The sequence below is a fragment of the Cantharellus anzutake genome, assembly GCF_015039405.1.
Source record: "Cantharellus anzutake strain C23 chromosome Unknown EI90scaffold_173, whole genome shotgun sequence".
NCBI lineage: Eukaryota > Fungi > Basidiomycota > Agaricomycetes > Cantharellales > Hydnaceae > Cantharellus > Cantharellus anzutake.
In genome coordinates this window covers 120017-140163 of record NW_024067123.1, presented here as the reverse complement: position 1 = coordinate 140163, position 20147 = coordinate 120017, and the positions used below count along the sequence as shown (strand labels likewise).

Here is a 20147-nt window from a genome sequence, read left to right as displayed (position 1 = left end):
CTTCATCATCTTGCCCATTTCGCGGTTGCGAAGATTGCGATTGTGACCTGAGCGAGCTGATATGGGTGATGTCCGAAAGCCACAGGGAAAACGTGGGGAGTAATAAAGCTTCGGCCTTATTTCGCTTCATGTCTCGGAATGTCAAATCGCTAACCGTGGATGCTAATCGAGAGACAAGAGGCATGACGGAGGCAACGCGCGGAAGTTTGTTCGGAGAGTCGGAGTTCCTTAGAAGGTTCTTGACGTGTCCAGCCAAATGATTCAAAATATGGTGTGAAAGAAGGGGAGGAAGGTGCGTTTGAATATGTAGATAGGCGCTTAAGGCACTGGCAGTGTCAGAGGACGTGCTGAAGGGATCGTTGAGTGCCTCGATTGAGGGGCGGCATATGGTTGAAGGATCATCTATCAGTGCAGAAAACAGGAGCTGTTGCGCTGTGACTGAAACGAAAAGATCGTGATCTTCGGATAAACTCGTAAGCTTTGAGATGGTTTGCACAATTGATGGCACTAGAACCGCCCTGCGGCGGACAGCCGAATATCCAATGCTCGACTTCCTCCGCAAAAGTCCACTGGCCCCAGGCCCAGTGGGCATTGGCGACTGGGGCGTTGCAGGAGCATTGTTCAGTTGATGTTCCGCAACATCGAAAGTAACCTTAGGAAGGATCGAGAGAGGAAGTTGATGCCATTTGATTAACCGCTCCTCCTCTTTTTCCTTGGCAGTTCTGATCCAATCCAATTCAAGAAGCCTACGTCTTATTTCTCCTGGAAGGGATGCACCAAGCAGGACAAGAGCATCCTCCGGTGCTTGATTAGATGCCCATTTCTGACTGCCCATGTCAGTTGCTACGAAGGGAAGCTGGAGGAAACAATAAGTCAACAAAACAAAGCGAGGTAAACTTGCCACAAACAGGTTTAGCAGCCACCCTGAAAAGCCGATGGTCTGTATGACCGGGTACTTGGGCTAAAATTTGATGGCGCCAACTGTATAATATTGACAGCTTCTGAAGTGCACGATGTCTGACATCGATGACGTCGCTGATAGGAGATCCGTAAGATGGCTTTGGCAATAGAGCGTAATATTCACCTGTGTAAGTCATCTTCCATCAAACGGTTTGCTTGCGTTGGTAACTTCTCGGCACATAACATGAACAAAAAGCAGGCCTAGAACTGCGTCATTCCTAGTTAATCTCGGAACACAAACAGCATGCTTACAGAAGCTACGAGACGCGAATCAGGATTTTCAAGACCTGAGAGCCAGATCGAAGGCAGGATTCTACGGAAATCATGCTCCCGCAGCTGACTATACATTGCGACGAGCAACGGCAACGAGGCAGCTTTAACGCTCCGAGGAAAGTTATTTCTGACAAATTCGCGTTCCTGCAGATTTGACGCATTCACTTTGTCCATTGCTGCGAAGTCAAGAGCATGCAGGACAAGCGCACTCGTCGTCTACAAGAAAGGAATAAGTGCAAGCCGTTGGGGGAAATGCTTCTGGCTCACGAACTTGGGACACCCTACTGGGCGCAAAGCTAGACGTGTATATCATCCCTACTTTTGACAAGGTGAAATCTGCTTCCTCGATTACATCCTCATCAACAAGAAGGCCCTCTTCACTGTGCTCGAATGAATCGTCCCCAGGGTGAGGGACTGGAGTGGACATTGTACCGATATCACACTGAGCGGCCCAGTTGACCACAGTAGGTAACCAGAGCGCACTATGACCACTGGTTAGCAGGACTTAGGTTTGCTGCAACAGGAATTGCTTACCGTCTTGTGGAGGGGGAGTATGATCGTATTTTCAGGAACAATTGACAAAGGAGGATGCGCTGGGAGAAAGGAATCATACTTGTCTGTTCCTTAGCATTCAGAAGAACTGCAATTTTATTCTCGAGTTGAACGAAGAAGTCGTCCGAAGGTGGCACGTCAAAAACGGAAGCCTGCGCACAATCAGCGTGTTGGTAAATAAGATAGAATTGCGCACATACCTCCAGATTAGGTACCTTCGGCGTGAGGGTATGAAGCTTCGTGAGGAGTTCGGTCATCAGAACGCACTGTCCAATCCGTGCTTTACCCCATTGAGTGTTGCCCGCTCGTGCTTTTCCTTTCCCCACAGTCGCACCAACGTTGCTCAAAAGCGCTACCGTCATCATCTCCGCGTTCCGGACAAAGAGATCAGGTATGTGGTCGGACAATGCGACAAGTATCCGGATCTGCGCCACTACAGTCAAATCCTTGTTTGTTCTCGCACAGTCAAACAAAGGCTTGTAGAAAATCTGCGGATAGGCTTGGGCAATAGAATTAAGCAGAGTAGTAAAAGGTGTCGACGGTGAAATTGGCGCAGCAACAAGTCTCTGAGTCATGTTCAGGCATGCGGTGGTGGTAGTGGGTATTGGTCTGACTCACGTCAAATAGATACGGTAGCACGACCGACAGGAGATATCTTCTGCAGTGGCCGGAAGTACCTTCAAACACACTCTTGATGTTGGAGTAAAGCCGCTTCGGTTCGTCCCTCGCAGCCTGCAACATTTATCAAATCCATTTGTTTAAGGGGAAATGCAGAAGGCACTACCATTGACTTGAGCTCGTGCTCCAGGGCATCGCGCCAAGTCGCCCCCATTTCGCTTACTCTCCATTCATCAATGATGCTGTGTGCGTCGTCACGAGTAGATCGATGTTTAAGCAATCCGAGGACTACGCATACTGCATGAGACATGCACAGTGGATTAGATTCAAATAAGGCGGAACTTTCGGGTATGATCCGAGAGCGGAGAACACCAAGGATCAGTCGGGCAGTTTCGTGTGAATCTGGATTTTGCTCTGCGAGCTTATCGTCACCCAGACGGTCAACAGCGAATTCCGTGAAAGCACTCAGCCTTCTCAGAGCGATGGGCGCAATAACTGAACGGCCGAGAGTACCAGGGGCATGCCAGTAAGACTGCAAAGTTGATGAGCACGAAGTTAGCGTTCAAAGAGAGAACAATGAATCTTACATCCAAAAGCTGATTTAAAATCCATGCCTGGGTGTTCATGTTTGCCACCCGCAGGAGCCGCGTGACTGCCTCACTGAACATATATGAATTTGCAAGATCTCTTTCTTCGGCGCTTAGCCGATGGTCGAGGACAAGGTTGTATTCAGATACCAAACTCTCCTCATCTGTGAGAGCAAATCCACCACCTTGGACATGGTGTATTAGATCTGTTACCTGGCGAGCAATATTGGACAACTCGAGCGGCTGCTGAGATGACATTACGGTGCGTTGAAACAAAATAAGGTGCTGCAAGATCGTTTGTTGTATGATTGGAGGCACGTGTGGCCTCAGGGCTGGTGGATTGTGCAGCAACGTAGTGACTGAAGCCATCAAGTGCATAGATATCGACGACACTGGCTGCTCCGAGTGATTGAAGGCAAGTGCTTTGAGGCACCACAAGATTCTTTCAACCTCTCCCTGATCCCGGACAAGATTAAGAGCGTGCGCGATGGAAATCCCACCTAAATAAGTAACAAACCTCAATTGCGTCCGACTTCCAATTGGTCAAGATCATTTGAAACACATCCACAGCACGAGAACACGCCTCTTCGGAACTCACTCTTCGGTTGCCCTTGGATCTCCAGTGGAAGGGCAACAGTAGCACAGCAAGGACCTCTGTCTGCCGAGGAAGGGTGTAAGAAAAAGCCGGAAGAGATGAGAAGTGAGAAAGAGTTGATTGCAACTGGAAGAACCCAGAAAACTGAGTCCGTTTCTTCGTTGTAGCGGTGGCCACCGATCCAGTTGACGGCACCCGCCTCAAGCCCCTTCCAATTCTCGCAAGTCCAGAGTTACCGCCACTACTGGAACTGTGAGAATGATCAGCATCGGCGCTACGCTGCAATCCCCACACTCCCGGATCTGAAGCAACTGCCGACCGTATTGTACTGCAGGCCAACTCAATTTCTGACTCAATATCAGTCTTTCGGAGTTGTTCGACTGTATTCCTAAGCTTAGGAAATCGGGAGGGTTTCTGTGAAGATGCGATAGAGGACGGAGTGGAAGGGCGGAAAGGGGGAGGCGAATACTCATTGGTTAGTTGACGAGCCGGTGTTGGGAAGGAAGGAAGAACCGCGTTACGGAGCTGCCCCCAAAGAGCCCTCGGATCCTTCGCAGGAGGGGAAGCTGCAACTTGACGGGCACCGGAAGCACGAGAGGACGGGCGGGATGGGGGGGGAGAACTACTTGATGTCAAAGACTTGGACGTTAACGGCTTAGGGGATTCGAATACTGTTGATGGAAATAAAGGATCCGTTTCAGGAGGCATCATGACTTCCCGTGTAGTTGCTTCAGACAATTGGGTAGGGCTTGCAACAAGAGGATGAACAGAATCGGCCGAAGGGAAGAAACCTGGCTCCTCCTCGATCAGTGACTAGCTCGGCGTGTTAATCCGCAGGTCCTATGAGCTGGTGTATTGGGTATGAGGCCTACCGAAATCAATTCCCCTGCACCTGCCGAGACATCGCGATATGGCACATATGCATTACTAGAGCCCCCTCGAATCATGCTTTCCTCAGCAGAAGAAGTGTAGTAGGAGGCATGGCCAGGATGATCTGGCACTGGTCGGCCATCGCTGGACGCGTGTGAAGATTGTCTAGGTCGAAGAGGACGCCCACCGTAAGGTCTTTTAGGTCTCCCCTGAGAACTCATCTGCGAGCATAACCTGAATTTAAAGAAGAATTTCCAACCACTTGCTTGCAACCACACGAAAGGCTCACAGTCATGCTCCCATGCGCACGTGATCGGGAGCCGTGAGCGCTTGGCCACAAAATTTAGCGGCAATGAATGCCCTGAACCCAAGGAAAAGAAGGCGCCAGGAAAATGATGAGGACTTAGGGCCCGCTTCATCGCGCAAATCTCCCCTCATGCGCGATGAGAAACAGCGGGAGAATTATCGCAAAACTATGTTCCTTGCAAGCGTCAAGGAGACTTTTCGCAAAAAAGCGCAGGCAGGTCACCCCATCTTATGCTCGTATCTGCCATTAATCGCGTTTAATAGGGTGATTCCACAGATTACCAAGAGCTTTTGGACCGCTTCAGCCTAGACTCCGTTTTGCACAACCCAGATTCTTTCACATATCTGCGCCATCTCTTGGTCGCGTTGACACACGTAGTATCACAATTAGATCGCTTCCATTACTCCCTTGTCGAGGCGATTTTGGGTCTTCCTTGGGTGATGGCGGACCCTGCGTTCGTCAAGTCCTACATTGCGTTCAGTGGGGTGTTGGTGAGCGCAAGACCTGAATACAGCAGCAAAATCTTGCAGCGAGCGATATCAGGACTAACATATCGTAAGGCTGTCTCTCTGCTTATATTAGATTGGGCACCCATGCTTCCACAGAATCTGGACTGCACCCTCTTGGAAAGTATTCTTCGCAACCACTTCGTCGACGTGACATTTACAATCGCCAACACGAACTCCTTCAACACATTCTTTCACTGATTCCGACCCTCAGTAATGAACTATTACCGATTCTACTGCGCAACTTCCCACACAAACGATTGCCCGTCGCCTGTCAAATCACGTACATCCGGAACATTCTGAGAATCACGCAATATTACCCTGAACTCAGCGAAGGGATTTTAGCAACTATAATAGACCGTGCAGTACAGATAGACGTATGTATGCGTCTCATGCATGTTATTGGCTATTGAATCTGTCCCCGCAGGTTGAGATACAAGTCGAATTAGGAGAACTCGAAGAGGAAGATGAAGAAGCGGACCCAATTTTCGAGATCGATCCGTTCGATAAAGAAATTGACGCCTGCAGCGACAGCGAAAATGATGATAGTGATAAAGATGATGAAGGGTTGAATGGATTAAGCGACGTATCTTCCGACGCTGAATTCTCCGAACCTGAGGTCACCGAAGTTGAACGGGACCCAAAGGACATTAAACTTCAGGCAGCCAAATTGGATGCTATGCTGAAGACTGTTTTTGAACATCTGAACTCGCTGCATGATGCTCCGGACGCTGTTGCCTCAAACGATAACCCGCCACCGACAAGCTCTGACCCAATTTCTCTCGCCATTGCAGAGGGAAATGGCTCTCTAAAACGGTCGCAGTTCCGCGCCCTCCTAACCATCTTCGAACGGATTATCCTCAGAACGTTCAGGTCGCGATACACACAATTCTTGATCTTCTGGTATTCTTCATTGGACCACGATTTCGCAAACGACTTTTTGGGCTCGCTTTCCATCAAAGCCCTCATTGATCAGGAGCAAGCGACGACTATTCGCACAGCGTCTGCAAGTTACATAGGTAGCTTCGTCAGTCGTGCACAATTCGTCGATTCTGTTCAAACACAACAAGTTGTGAAGTTGATGTGTTGGCATTTATCAGAGGAGCTCGCCACATACGCAAACCTAGATGGACCGGTCCACGCAACGCGTTTCAGCCTATTTTATGCAGTAGCACAGGCTGTGTTCCTTATCTTCTGCTTTCGTTGGCGTGACCTGCTTGAAGCGCCACTGAGCGGCGAGGGTGAGGAGGTCGAAGATCCGGATGACGTTGCGCCCAAACGGTGGATTCCAGATCTCAACATTCTCCAGCGAGTGGTCATGTCTGAATTGAATCCATTGAAGGTCCATTGTCCCTGTCTTCATTCTTCTCCTTCGATGATGCTTACGATCGCCTTTTCTCCAGGTGTGCTCCCCCAACGTTGTAAGGCAGTTCGCCAAAGTTGCACGCATTACAAGATTCATGTACTGCGATTCCATCATCAATGTTAACAAGAGGTCCATTGAATTTCTTATAGCCTCACAATCCACACGCAGCCTTGCTTCTTCAGACTCGGCCGCGACCAATCTTAGCGGTAAAACTCTTCTTAACTCGACTCCAACTACGCCTCGCACGCAACGGTCTATCATCGGAGAACACATCGTCTCGAATGACCTCGCGACATTCTTCCCCTTCGATCCCTACACCCTCGAATCATCCCATGAATACATTGACGGTATATATCGTCAATGGAGTTCTGTGGCCGTTAGGGATGATGATGATGATGATGGTGATTCGGACGACGACGACGAAGCTGCCGCAACGCGCAGCCCAGACCAAAATGGTGGAGAAGATGGTACTGCCTCATCTCCAGGCGTCGTGGAACAAGGAGGCATATCCTTCCATACTCCTTTCGGTCGGAACATGACCGTCTCCAAGAGTGCTGAAGACTTGAATGAAACATTCGGGGGAATGTCAATCAGTCCCGTACAACACATGGGTCCTGCTATGATCATGGCTTAGGGAAAAAATGGGGGCTGTCCCATACCAGCATGTGATGATGTGATCAACCCTGCGCACGAAGGCTACCCCTTCCTTAGCCGTTCTTTTTCCACACCTCTTTCCTCTTTCCTTCGTCTCGCTTTCGCTTGTTTTCTGTTCTTGTGTTCCTTCTTATCCAGTCATCATCCCTACCCTATCCATTCCGACAAAGCGCAAATCCTATTCTATCACTTGCTCTATTCCGATAATTTCCATACCCTTCACACGCACATCTACACAACAACACCCTATCCCCACACCAGCTCCGACTCATTAAACCCACAATATCATTCCACTTATTGATAACACATTTTCCAACCCAGTTAAGGTCAACAATCATCACCATCTCGGGCTGTTTTCATACATAACATACCTATGACGTGTGTTCTCTCAAAGATTTCATCCATCCGTCCTTGTGCATACACGCGACGCCGCTTAAGCCAGTGCGCTTTCCCACTCAACGATAGTATCACCAATGCAGTTTGGACCCATATGTAAACTTCAAGAAGATCTAGACGTGATCATCGCTTCTAGCGTCCAGTCTAGTCCAGTACGTCTGCTGTGCAGTAACGTAACCACAAACGGTGGATGGCAAACACTTGAAAAAAAGATTCCAATGCGCATAGACACCCTGAGCACAGCATGCATCCATAATCAGGGAATGTGGCGATAATACCTCGAACTAGATATACTTATATGGGATGCTATGCATCAGAACCGACTAGTACTTGCACGTTCGACTACTTTCATTTGGGAAGCGGTTTGCGAATTGACGTTTTGGTCCGAGTCATAGCAGTCTGCATTCAGAATATGATGTATTAAACGTAATCGTATATCTAACGACGTAGAATATAATCCATGAAGATACGCGTAATGAGTGATGGATGAAGGTCCAACACACAGTTCAAAAAAAAGTAAGGGCACAACCCCACATGCATAGTTGAGAGGCTAAGTGGGCAAGTGGTCAAATGTATTCCACGAATGCAGGCATGATATCGGAGGAGCTGCGTGTTCTGTGATTACGCAGGACATACAATGGTCATATCACAGAGTACCCGTTAGTTGGGTGACGAGGGCGGCGAGTCGGATGACGTGACAAAGTGGACGGGCGTAATATTACATCCCCCAGGCTTCGCGGGCGAAAACTGCTAGCTAGCGTCGATATCGAGACTATAGAGAAAGGGAATAACACAAAGCAGCGTGATTTCACGTATGCGACCAAAGGCACACATCATGAAAGCGGGGTCAAAATTATGCATTTGCATGGGCTATTGAGCGCCATATCATCAGACATCCATCAGGGCTAGGCACTGCGTGTGCGCTTGCGGAACCGATCCGTCAAAACTCGAAGGGGCAAATGGTCCATGCAGAATAAAGCAAGTAGCATAAAAGGGGCGAAAAAAGCAACCAACAAAAAGGGGTTGTTGTATGTCGTAGACATGCTGCCCACGACATGTAGGGGGATCGGAATCGAGTAGAAGGAATCGAAAGAAGGAAAGAACTAGTATTATGGCGCAAAGGGAAAAATAGTGGAGGAGGGTATGCACAAAGTGTAATGAACACGTATCAGGGAGCAAAGAGACAAATTGGAGAAGGGGGAGAGGAGAAAACACGAAGACAAAGCGAAAGTAAAACACAAAGCATTAAAGGTGGTAGGAACTGGCCATATATCCGTAAGGCGCGAGGATCATTGATAAGGAAGGGGGATTGGATTATGTAGGGGAAAGGGATACGAGGGGATGAGAACGAGGGGGAAACGAAAGCATTTTCTGTGAATGATGTACCAAATATATGGAGAGATAGCGAAACGGGAATGGTGTAGAAGAGAGAAGGATAGAGGAAGGATGAGGGAAGCACCCAATGATACAATGCAGGAAATTTTACAACGCGAATTTAATGTATCGAATAAAACGTCCTAAACCTCTCCCTCGAGATGTAGATGGCACTCGAGCATTAATCACAGCCAGCAGTACATTCCAACACTCCGACAATCCAATAGTCTGAAATAACCCCCTCCTTCCCCCGCGTTCACTCATTCAGACTCCTTCACCTTGGGCGGCTCTTTCTTACGACTCGAAGCTCTCAAAAGCCTGGTCGGACCAGGGGTCGATCGCCGACCCCTAGGGACAGGTGATCCCTTGATGGAGGCTGAGGCGACCTTGCCCTTTCCCTCGTTGCGGGATTCATCCTATATTTTCCTCCGTTTCCACTTCCTGTCGTCGGTAGGGTTGGATCCGCAGAGGAAGCACGAGAGAAAGGTTTAGGAGAGGATCGTATCGTTTGGGGGAGGTCCGAAGGAATAGAGGGTGCAGGCGACGGTGAGCGCAAACGTTTGAGAGAAATAATAGGTGTTGTGGGCGATGGGGAGAGGAGTCGAGTGAGAGGGGAAGGTATAGTGGGAAGGGGTGGCGGGGCTGGCTCGGGAGATGACGATGGCAATCTCGATGACGATCTCGATGGTATGGGCGGAGGAGACGGGGGTGACAAGGCAGGCGGAAGGTCGTCGAGAAGGTCAACAATAATTGGCTGGAAATTGTATCCACCAACGTCAGGGGAGTGACCTGTCATACAAACATGTACCAAGTTGAGTACGAGGATGATCTTCTCCAGGATACCCAGTGCAAAGCGGAGGAATGGAAATGCAAAAACGCACCGTCATTCAAGGCCTCATAATACAATGCGCCGGCAGGTGTACTTGAAGCATTGACAAAGATCGTTTCGCTTGACCCACACCGATTCTCTTGAACATCTTCTGCGTCATCATCTCCCTCCTCACCCCAAGTATGGATGAGCGCTCCACGACCCTCATGTACATGCCCAAATACGTGCAACCGAGGTCTAATCGCCTTAACACGTTTCCACAATTCTTCACATCCCACATGTGTCCCTTCTTCACTGGTATCCAGGATATTGGCTGGTGGTCCATGGGTAATCAAAATCTCCGTGTCAGGTAGCACTCTCGCAAAAGTTTCTGTTGGCAAAACGGGTTCCCGTTCACCGATGGCGACATAAATGCTGAGAAATGAATCATGTACGCACCTTCAGCGTCTGTACCCTTCGCATAGTGGAACGCTAGCCCTGCTTTTAGAAACGCGATGCAATTAAAAAAACGAGCAACAACGGAATCGGCAACTCAACTGGACGGACCTGGACGGTCTGGATCAGATTCAGGTGTCCCTGGCACCCCAAAAAGCTTCCATTCTTTGGGGATAGATGAAGAAAATGACGACGACGACGAAACCTCCGTGCTGCTTCCGCTCGAAGATGCCAAGGCCGATTCCGTTGACAGGACAGCATTGCTGACCATTGCCGAAGCTTTCTTTAGCATTGTCGTTATGGGGGATGATGGTATAGGCGATGGTGGAGGAGGAGGGCATGGAAAACCCTGTGCACGAGCTGCTTGATACTCGAGGTAGATCAAACGTGCCGCGTTTACACGTGGACCTCTGACAAGATTTCGTGCTGCAAGAGGATCCTGTTTAGGAAAGAATAAAAAAGAATCTGGATCAGCATATGTGTTTCTTGTGTTACACCGATAATAAAATGCGATAGGGTGGACACGGCATGTCGAAAAGGGGAGGTCAAAAGAAGGGTTAAGGGGTTGGTAACAGTTGCAATGCTTCTGCATTGAACTCATTTGAACCACAGATGAACACACACACCCGAACATACCTCTAGAGATTTTCCGTGAACCTTCCAACTATACTGATCGTACCAATCCATGTCCAGAACGAGCTATTGATAAAAGAGATCGCACATCAAATTCTTGTCTGAAAGATAGGAAAAATTTGTCGACACATACATCGTGACTCCCTGCGATCACTCTGTGCGCAAGAAAAGAGAAGCGGAGCGGGCGAAACGAACAGTACGGTTTTAGTCGTGGGACGATGGAAAACAAAAACAATTTGGGAATTTAGGGCTGTTGCGAAGTGAAGAGGGAGAGAAAAAGCTTACATCTTGGCAGCGTGTGGCAATCGTGAGAGCCACTGGATCGTTTTCTGCAGGTCTGGAACTCTGCCTACAGTTGTCAGGTCTCCTGCATGTATAAGAATATCGCCATCTGGAACAGGGAAGTCGATGACGGAATGGGTGTCGCTGATGCAAACGAAGCGGGTCCATCGAGTCCCTGGCTTGTCAGGGTCGTAGGGACGAGGGGGGACATTATCCATGTCATAGCTGAGGTGGACGACGGCCGTTCCGGAAGATGATCTAATCGAATGGGGTTGAACAGGTTTCTTCTCAGCGTCCCTAGGACGGGGGATGACGCGCTCAGCGCGCTGAGAGCTCTGGCGGACAAACTGATGGAGTATCGCCTGCATTTTGGGCCTGTGAGCGGAGGGGGCCGATTGGCAGATCTGGCGGATGAGGGGGGGAGAGAAAAGGTGGGAGCGTGTTGCAGGGGTCGAATCAGTCGCGTGCGGGGTAAGCTGAGCTGTGTAAGATGAAGTTTAGTAGTTTTTCCCTTTAAGAGATGCTTTTTAATGGTAGGATGGACGTTGACGGCGTTGGACGTTGGGGACGTGGTGAACTGCGGCTAGCGGTGTTGCAGGAAGTGAGTCTCTGTGTCTGTCTCTGGACACACATAATTGGTCCGGATACTTGAGAGTTTCTGAGGACTCGACTCAATTGAACCTAGAGAGCCGATAGGTCTAGACCTCAGACTGATTCAATCAGATCCCATTCATTTGATTATATCATCGATTTTTTATTTATTAGGCTCTTCGGACCCAAACCATTTCAATTCCAACCAATTCCCAAAAAGCTCAAACACCTGTCAATCGTCCCCTGGATCAAATTCATCCAGAGTTCTGCACGCTCTCAGTAAGATATGCCCCATCCAAACGATACTATACTGACCCACCTGTCGACTACAAATTGTTCAATCGATCATACTCGGCATTAATCGAATCCACAAAATCCTTCGGCTCGTGACCAGCATCGCATTTTTGCCAACTCCCATCGCGCACGCATCGAACTTTCCCGCTGATCAAAATAGTGCAACTCTTCCTATACACGGAAACGAAGAATGGAATCAGTATCGTCACGCAATAAAACCTCCTTCACGCGCGTTGCAAGCAGGTGTGAGAGTGGAAGACGACAGTCATCCAAATACGTCCAGCACGGGGCTAATTGCTCTACGCAAAAGGACTAGTAGGCATAAAGGGAAAGGGGGGACACAATAAACGCATAACAACCAAAGTATGATTAACTCAACTGAATACCCAGCTGTTTTGTGTGCTTCACACTCTCACGTAAAAGTCGAGGTCCCTCCTCTCCATTCACGCAGGCCTCGATTCCGCTTTGGCTCCAATCGATATCGGACACCTTCGAACACTCTTTCGCCGTCCGTTCGAGCCCGATACTCTCCGCCCCGCCATAATTAAGACAGCGGAGGAACGGCCACCAGATGCTACTTGCCCCTGAGTACTTGGCCACACAAAGTTCATGGATGTTTCCAGTACATTCCAGCGAACCATGTTTGCATGTTACTCCATAAATAGGTTCGGAACTATTCAACCTGTGCAGATTCAGCAAAAGTTTTCCCCGATCGTATAGCAATGAGCTCGATAATTGAATGATACCAGTGCGGCGAACCCGGCAACAAAAAATGAGGGGATACGTACTTTCCAATGAATGTTAATGAAAGATCAACTTTTTCATGCCCTACTTTGTCGAGAACCTGGTCAAAAACGTTTTCACATACGAAAGCATCTGGGCACCTGTTTTTTTGAAATGATCATCAGGGGTTTTAGACGATCAACTCCCACCAAGACAAGGCAGGAGAGGAGTGAGGTTCGTCCTTGAATACGCACCGAGACATAACACCCAGTGTCACAGGGACTCGTACAGCAAGTTTCGTCCGTTGACCTGAGTCAACCATCAGAGCAAATTGATCAGCAGGACCATGTATAGCATGTCCAGTGAAATCTGCGATGCTCCGCGAGAAGGCAGGGGAAATTGATGCCACAAAAAGCCACACAAGAAGCGGAGCCTTGAATATCATTGGTAATTTGGGGATTCAACCTGGCAAGCCGTTCCACTCGCTCGTTCTTGCCCGAATGATGAGTATGAATGCTGATAAACTGAGGGGCCCTTCGAAGATGCTTGAAAGTTAGACCACAATCTCCCTAGAGAGGAGGGGCGTACTATTCGAACGTCGAACCCGTCTGATTGTTTGTTTGTTTGTTTTATTCTGGATATTTAACCTGCAGAGCTTCAGGCTGCTCACAAGAGCGCCAAGGGCAGGGGTCTCGAGAAAAATACACGCAAATAAAGTAAAAATAACAGATAAGTCCGATCTGAGAACACTCGTCCTTCTTCGTCCGAATGAAACCCAAACCATATTCCCCTGGTGAGTCGTCACTTACAGATGTTCGGATATTGTGTTACGGGTGCCAAGATGGGAGGGGTTCCGCTTCACAAGCGGACGTTATCTCTCGGGTTTACTCCGTTGTCTCCTAAATAGTGTTTTTCTTTTCGTATGCCCCACTCTCATTTAAGAATTCTGCCACTCGCTTGATCCCCTCTTCCTTCCCCAGGAGGTCTGCAAGGTTCAGAATCCCGTCTTTGTCTCGTAGGACGTCTCGGTGGTCGGAGTACAGAGGGCATTCCATGAGGATGTGCTCTCGTGTCTCGATGGGTGTGCCGCAGCGGCAGCTTGGGTCTTCGCTAGGTAGGAATCGCTGGTAGTATTGGCCTAGGAAAGCATGTCCGGTGCGTAGTTGGACCAGGCGGCTGAAAGTTTTGCGGCTGAGAGTCCTAAAGTGTTTGGAAGGGGAGATTTGTGGCCCGATGCCATTGCAAAGGTAGTATTCTGAACGTCTGAATTGGACAGGGTCAGTATTCCAACGTTGGGTCCACTCAGTTTTAAGTCGACGTTTGTTAATGTTCCGCATGAATGCTGCCGATGATTCAAAAGGGTAGTCGGAGGGGAGGAGTGTACCTTCTTTCGCCAGTGAGTCGGCAAGGTCATTCCCTTTGATGTTTTCGTGTCCTGGTACCCATTTGATTTCAATTCGGCAGAGGGGACGTTCATCGAGTATCTTCAGAATGACTTCGCGGAAGCGTAGGGTTTGGTGGATGTCTAGCCCAGGAGAGGTTGCCAGAATACGTTGCAGTGCGCCAGTGTTGTCTGAGTAGAATGACAGTGATAGGTCGCTCTCCTTGGGGACGTTGTTGTCGAGCCAAGAGACGAGGAATTCTGAACCTTGCGCGAGACCCTCCATCTCTGCGTCGTAGACCTCTACCCTCGCTCCTGTCCCTCCTTTTCCCTTGAGAATAACGTTGCCGCATTGGTAGGCTGCGAACCCGTATCCCGATCTTCGGACACCCTGGTCAATCACAAGTGATCCGTCAGTATACAGATTAATGTGAGACTCATCCAAATTCCTTCTCTTTAGTTCCTTTTTATGCTCCTTCGCCCATAACTTCCTCGCGGATATGCCTGGTTCGTTTTCTGGCACTTCAACTCGGAGTCTGTCGTTCAGGTCGTCGATAGTCCTTGCCCATGGTGGTTCTGGCCATAAGGTTGTTGGTTCCATTTCTGAATCGATTTCTTTTGCCATTCTCCATATTTGAGTACAGTTTTTGTCTTTTTCTTTTCTTTCTTTTTGTTTTTGTCTGTTTTGGAATTTTCTTCTTTTCGGGTGAGGTATAGGGATTGGGGGTTATTTGTGTCGGATGGGATGAATATTTGTTTGTCGGGGGTAGGCGAGATAAGATTGGGTTGTCTGTGTCGAGTCTAGCGAAGCGGAGGGCTGAGCGTCGTACTATGTAGTCTAGGGTTAGGTCAATGGGGGGATGCTACATTCAAGTTGCATTGCGTAGGTCGGAGATGTGTGGAAAGCACCCGAGATGAAACGGAGGGCGATGTTTTGAATGCGTGATAGCATATGTGTGTGCAACTTCTTATTACGCCACCACGTTGAGGCTCCATAAGTCAGCATGGGAATGATAGCGCCGAGATAGATTAGGCGCCTTTGGACCTGGTGCATGCCGCCGATAGAGTTTCCTAAGATGGTCAGAGCATTAGCTGCCTTTGCGGCTTTTGCACACACTTTCCGGACATGGGGTGTGAATGAGAGTTTCGAGTCCCAGGTGATGCCGAGCCATTTCATTTCTCTAGAGTGTTGAATTGTGAAGCTTTGGCGCGTGCCCCGTGTGGGGATGCGGAGGTCTAGGTGTGGTTGTTTGGAGCGTGTGAAATGAATGAGGCCGGTCTTTGCTGGGTCGAGTGAGAGGCCTCTGTCTTTAGTCCATTTTTCGGCAGCTAGGTAGGAGTATCGAGCAAGTTTAATGTTAGTTTCTATGGACTTGGAAATGATTAAGATGTTGCCATCGTCGACATAGAGAGTTGTGTTAGTTGGTTTAGGGGAGTGGGCGAGAATAGAGTTTTTGGTTCTGGAAGGGAGGTTGTGGGTTTTGGTGGCCGAGTTAATTGTTTCAATTAGAGGGGCTGAGAAGTAGGCAGCTAGAATAGGCGAGACACAACTTCCTTGAGGGATACCAGTGAGGGTGGGTCTCATCGCATCTTTGTGGCCATCTAGGATAAGAGCAGTACGTCGGTCGCTGAGAAACGAGGCCACCCATTTGACTATAGGGAGTGGGATGTTTTTGTTGCGTAGAGTATTGAGCAGGTGTGGGTGGGAGACGAAGTCGAAGAAGCCGGTGATATCAAAGGTGAGTGAAGTCGCTGTGAGTTTATGGTTGAGTGCAGCCTCGATGTCATGGACAGTGGAGAGTGTGGCATCTTCAGCTGATCTGCCTTTCATTCCTCCGAATTGTGTGACCGGTAAGAGTTCGTGTTGGCTAGCATAATATGAGAGACGGTTAGCAATGACTCTTTCGATAACCTTTCCTAGGACCTCCAGAAGCTGGATAGGTCTATAGGAGCGTGGTTGCGTGTAGTCTGGTTTGTTAGGTTTACGCAATGTGACCACCAGGGCATCGTGGAAGGATGCAGGGTGATAGCCGGTTTCGATGGCCGCTTGAACAATGGCTGTGAGTTCCCTCTCAGCAACACTCCAGGCCAGTTTGTATGCTATTCCGCATAGTTCGCTGGGTCCTGGGGCATTGTATGATGCTGCCTTGAACAGCGCACGTTTAACTTCGCCTTTTGTGACAGGATGCCACGTGATATCTGAGGATTTGTGTTCCAGGTTCACTATGGGAGGATTTAGTATGGTGGGAGGGCGGGGGAGAAGGTGCATGCGGAGGGTATGACATTTATCAGGGAATGAGGTGGCTGGGGGAGTGTTGTCGCCACGGGAGATGTGTGGAGTCAGGTAATTTCTGGATCCTGAGGCCCAGCGTACTAGTGGCCAGAAGTTAGAGTTATTAGTGTCTTTTGCGAGTTCAGCATAGAAAGTCCTTTTAGTTTTCCTGAAGAGTCTTTTGAAGGTGGCCCTAGCATGCTTCAGATTGTTTTGGGTGTGTTCTGAGATAGCACCCGTGAGCGATTTTTCAACACGTGATTCTTCTCTGGTGTTGACAATTTTCATCCTTGCTTCGGTGAGTTCAATGGTCCAGAAGGGTTTAGCATGGCGGTAGGGTTTTCTCCTGGGGCAGTGTTCTTCTGCTGCATCTAGAATGTAGTTCTGGAGTTTCCCTACTGCTGTGTCGATGTCTGATTGGCTGGGAGAAGAGGTGCGCCAGTTGAGAATAGGGGAGAAAGTGTTTCTATACTCTAGAGTGTTCGATCTGAGTTTGCTTTCGATAGAATTGACAAAGTCAATTTGTTTGAGTTTTCTCCACATGAACTTGTGAAAGTTAGGGGCCGAGGGTTGTGTGTCGCCGATTTTCAGACTGAAGATGCTGGCGAAGTGGTCGGAGCCGCAGTTATTAGATGAGTCAAGTGTCCAGTGGGCTAGGGTGTTGCGTTGAGTTGCCATCTCATTAGTAAATGTGAGGTCAAGTGCAGATTCAGAGTTGCCGTCATGAGAAACTCTAGTAGTTTGGTTCCAGTCATTGACTAAGTTGAGGCCATTCTCATGAGTCCATTCTGCTGTCCGTGTGTCGCGTTGGCTGGCATAGCGGTTGTTAGGTACAAGGTTAAAGTCTGGGTGGTGGGTGTTCCAGTCACCCGTCAGTATGGTTGGGATCAGTGGGTCAGGTGAGGTAGCGCAGAGTGTGTCGACTGAGTAGAGATCCGAGTCTGGGATGTGTTGGTTATAGATGTTATATATGCGGATTGTGTTGTTGTTATGGCAAGGGGAGATATCTAAGACCTGAATGTCGAGATGATCTATGATGTCTGTTCGGGGGTGAGTATTAGTTCTGAGTTCTGGCGAAGGTATGCAAAGACTCTAGGTCTTTCTCCTTCTTTAATTGTTTTGGTTGTTGGTAAAATTGGGGTCCAGCCGGCGAGATTGCAGGAGATCCAAGTGTCATTGGGGCGTCCCCACCAGGGTTCTTGAATGAGTATAATGTCGAAAACGGTGTGGGGATGGGTGGATGCAACGTGAAGTGCCGAGGTATGGATAATTGGGGACCTGGCTACGTTAAGACTAAAAATGTTAATAAGGTGGGGTTTTCTGTTCATTGGGAGGTCCCCAGGTTGCTTGCTGCAGCGCTGGTGTCCATCTCAACATCTGTACCTTCTTGGGTTGCTGGGGGGGAGGGTTAGCGGGCTGGGTGGAGTCCGCTTTGTTGATGTTTCTCGAGTTTCGTCCCGGAACTTTGATCAGCAATTTTGGTGGTGGGATGCCGAGTTTTTTCCTGTAGACCATGCAGTTTCTGTCATTATATTCGTGGGGTTGGCCACAGTTGATACATTTGGCTGGCACGTCTTCAGGATGTTCCATGGTCGAGTGTTCCTCGTCCGTACACTTGAGGCATCTCATGCCGGTGCAGTCCGTTGTGCGGTGGTTGAGTGAGCCGCATAGGCCACAGTAGAAAGCTCTCCTTCTTTCTTCAAAAGGCGAAGTAGTGCATCGATTACCTAGGCATAGGAAACAACCTGCTTCTAGAAAACGCATCGCTTTCTCATGGGAGTCATATGTGAAGACGAGTGTCGAGTTGTCCTTATCGCGCGATCTAACTAGCCAAGAGGGAACTCGCTCAGGTGAGTATAGTTCATCCCAGTCATTGTAGTTATTACGTAGAATAGATAGGATAGCTTCCGGGGTGTAATTGATGATCATGCCACCATCTGAGGAGCGCATTGGGACATTGTCTAGTTTAACCTTGAAAAGCTGCTTGTCTGGGAAACCTTGGAAGGATTCAATCGTGTTCTCGGGGTCGAGTACTTCCATAATCGTCGTCGTAAAGTCAGCAAGATCCGTTGCCAGAGTTTTTCCTGCTCCAGTCAGTACCACGTTGTCGGTCGTAGTCATGGCTATGTCCATCACGCTAAAATTAGGATCAAGTCCAGCATGCCAAAGGGCATTGTTGACACAGTTGATTTTTTCTGGTCCAAACTTGCGGTTTCTGATTGGAAGTTTCTGCACAGAGGAAATAATTAAGCGGGCAGGGTGGTTCCTGTCTGTGGGGCAGGAGGGTGTGCGGGGAGGTGGCATGGACTTCTTAGCAGGTCTCTTAGGTTGTGTAGCGGTGGGGTTAGTTCGGGCAACTTGAGCATATGAGTTTACGTGTTTTGGAGCGTGGATAGAGTCTTTGACGGTTGGGAAGTTCAGCTGGTTGATAGGTGATTGTAGGTCAAGAGGGGCTGGGAGCGGGGTTGGTGTGGGGACGTAGTTGACAGCTTTGGCTAGTTCGAGTTGTTTAGCTAAAGAGGCATTGGTTTCGGTAAGCGTTTTGGCCATAGAAATGGCGTCGTTTAGGGCTTTCTGAGCGTCAGGGTTGGGGGGAGCGGATCCTAGCGGCGGGTTTGGGCATAGCAGCTCCTGAATGTCATGTGTCGACAGGTTAAGTTCTGTGATGATACCGACGATCCTGGATTTAATAGGCATAGGAATCCCTTCTTTCTTGTGTAAACTGGTGACGTCGTAGAACTCGAGCATGTGGGAGCAGACTTTATCTAGCAGTTGACAGAACGACCTGGTGTAGTCCGGGTGTCTTTCCCCTGTGAATTCATCATACGCGTCCTCGTCAATCCCCTGTTCACTGAGGTCATCATCCAGGATTTCTGGGCTTAGGGGAATTGGCGATAAGCTCCTTTCTGAGATTGCGATTGGACGCGTTGTTGGGTGTTGATTGGAAGTGAACGCGGCTGCTGCCTGATGCCAGCTTTGTCCTGTGCTATTCTTATGGGGGGTTTTGGAGGGAACTGGGGAAGCAGGCGGGGAACGGTGGGGCGATTCTATCTTTCTCCTCTTCATGGGGGTGGTAAGTTTGTCAGGTGGATCGGGGACAGAGCTGGTCCGATCGGGAGGTTTATGTTGATTCCCGAGTGTCTGTCTCGGGCTGCGATTCATGGTTGTTTCCAAGGGGCAGGAAGATAGGCCAGAGTAGGGATTTGGATGAGTTTGGGACGCGTTTTTTTTTTTTCAAAAACGCGCTCGATCGTGGTGGTGTGGTGATGATTGTGGTGATGATTGAACCGCGTCGAACCCGTCTGACACAATGGACACGATAAATTCGGCCGGCTCCGCTGAGTGCAATGATGATGATGATGATGATGATGTGATTGCATTGAAGTATGTTCGAGGCTCTAGGCCTGTCCAATTGAATCAAAATGTAGGCGTGAGAATCGGGATTAATCTATCTCCGACTTCGAAACTCCGCGTCGCCATTGACCTTCGGTTCGAGACTTGGTATGAACAATCATTGCCTTGCATATTTAAGGGTATGGAGGTCCGGTGTGCGGGCATATGGCCAGCACGGCTGTTCACCAAGGGCCGCCGTAGTAACACCATTCAATCTCCAGCCTATCAACATTTTTGTTGCAACCCAGGATCACCT

At 49.0% G+C, this 20147-nt stretch overlaps 1 protein-coding gene across 1 annotated transcript; it reads right to left on the bottom strand.

Moving 5' to 3' along the window:
* Positions 1 to 15160: 15160 nt before the first annotated feature.
* EI90DRAFT_2869548 (uncharacterized protein) lies at positions 15161 to 15529 on the bottom strand (the record flags this gene model as incomplete). Its single annotated transcript, XM_039053844.1, has 1 exon — positions 15161 to 15529. A coding segment is annotated over one exon (369 nt), but the record flags the coding sequence as incomplete, so codon positions are not given.
* Between the last annotated feature and the right edge of the window lie 4618 nt (positions 15530 to 20147).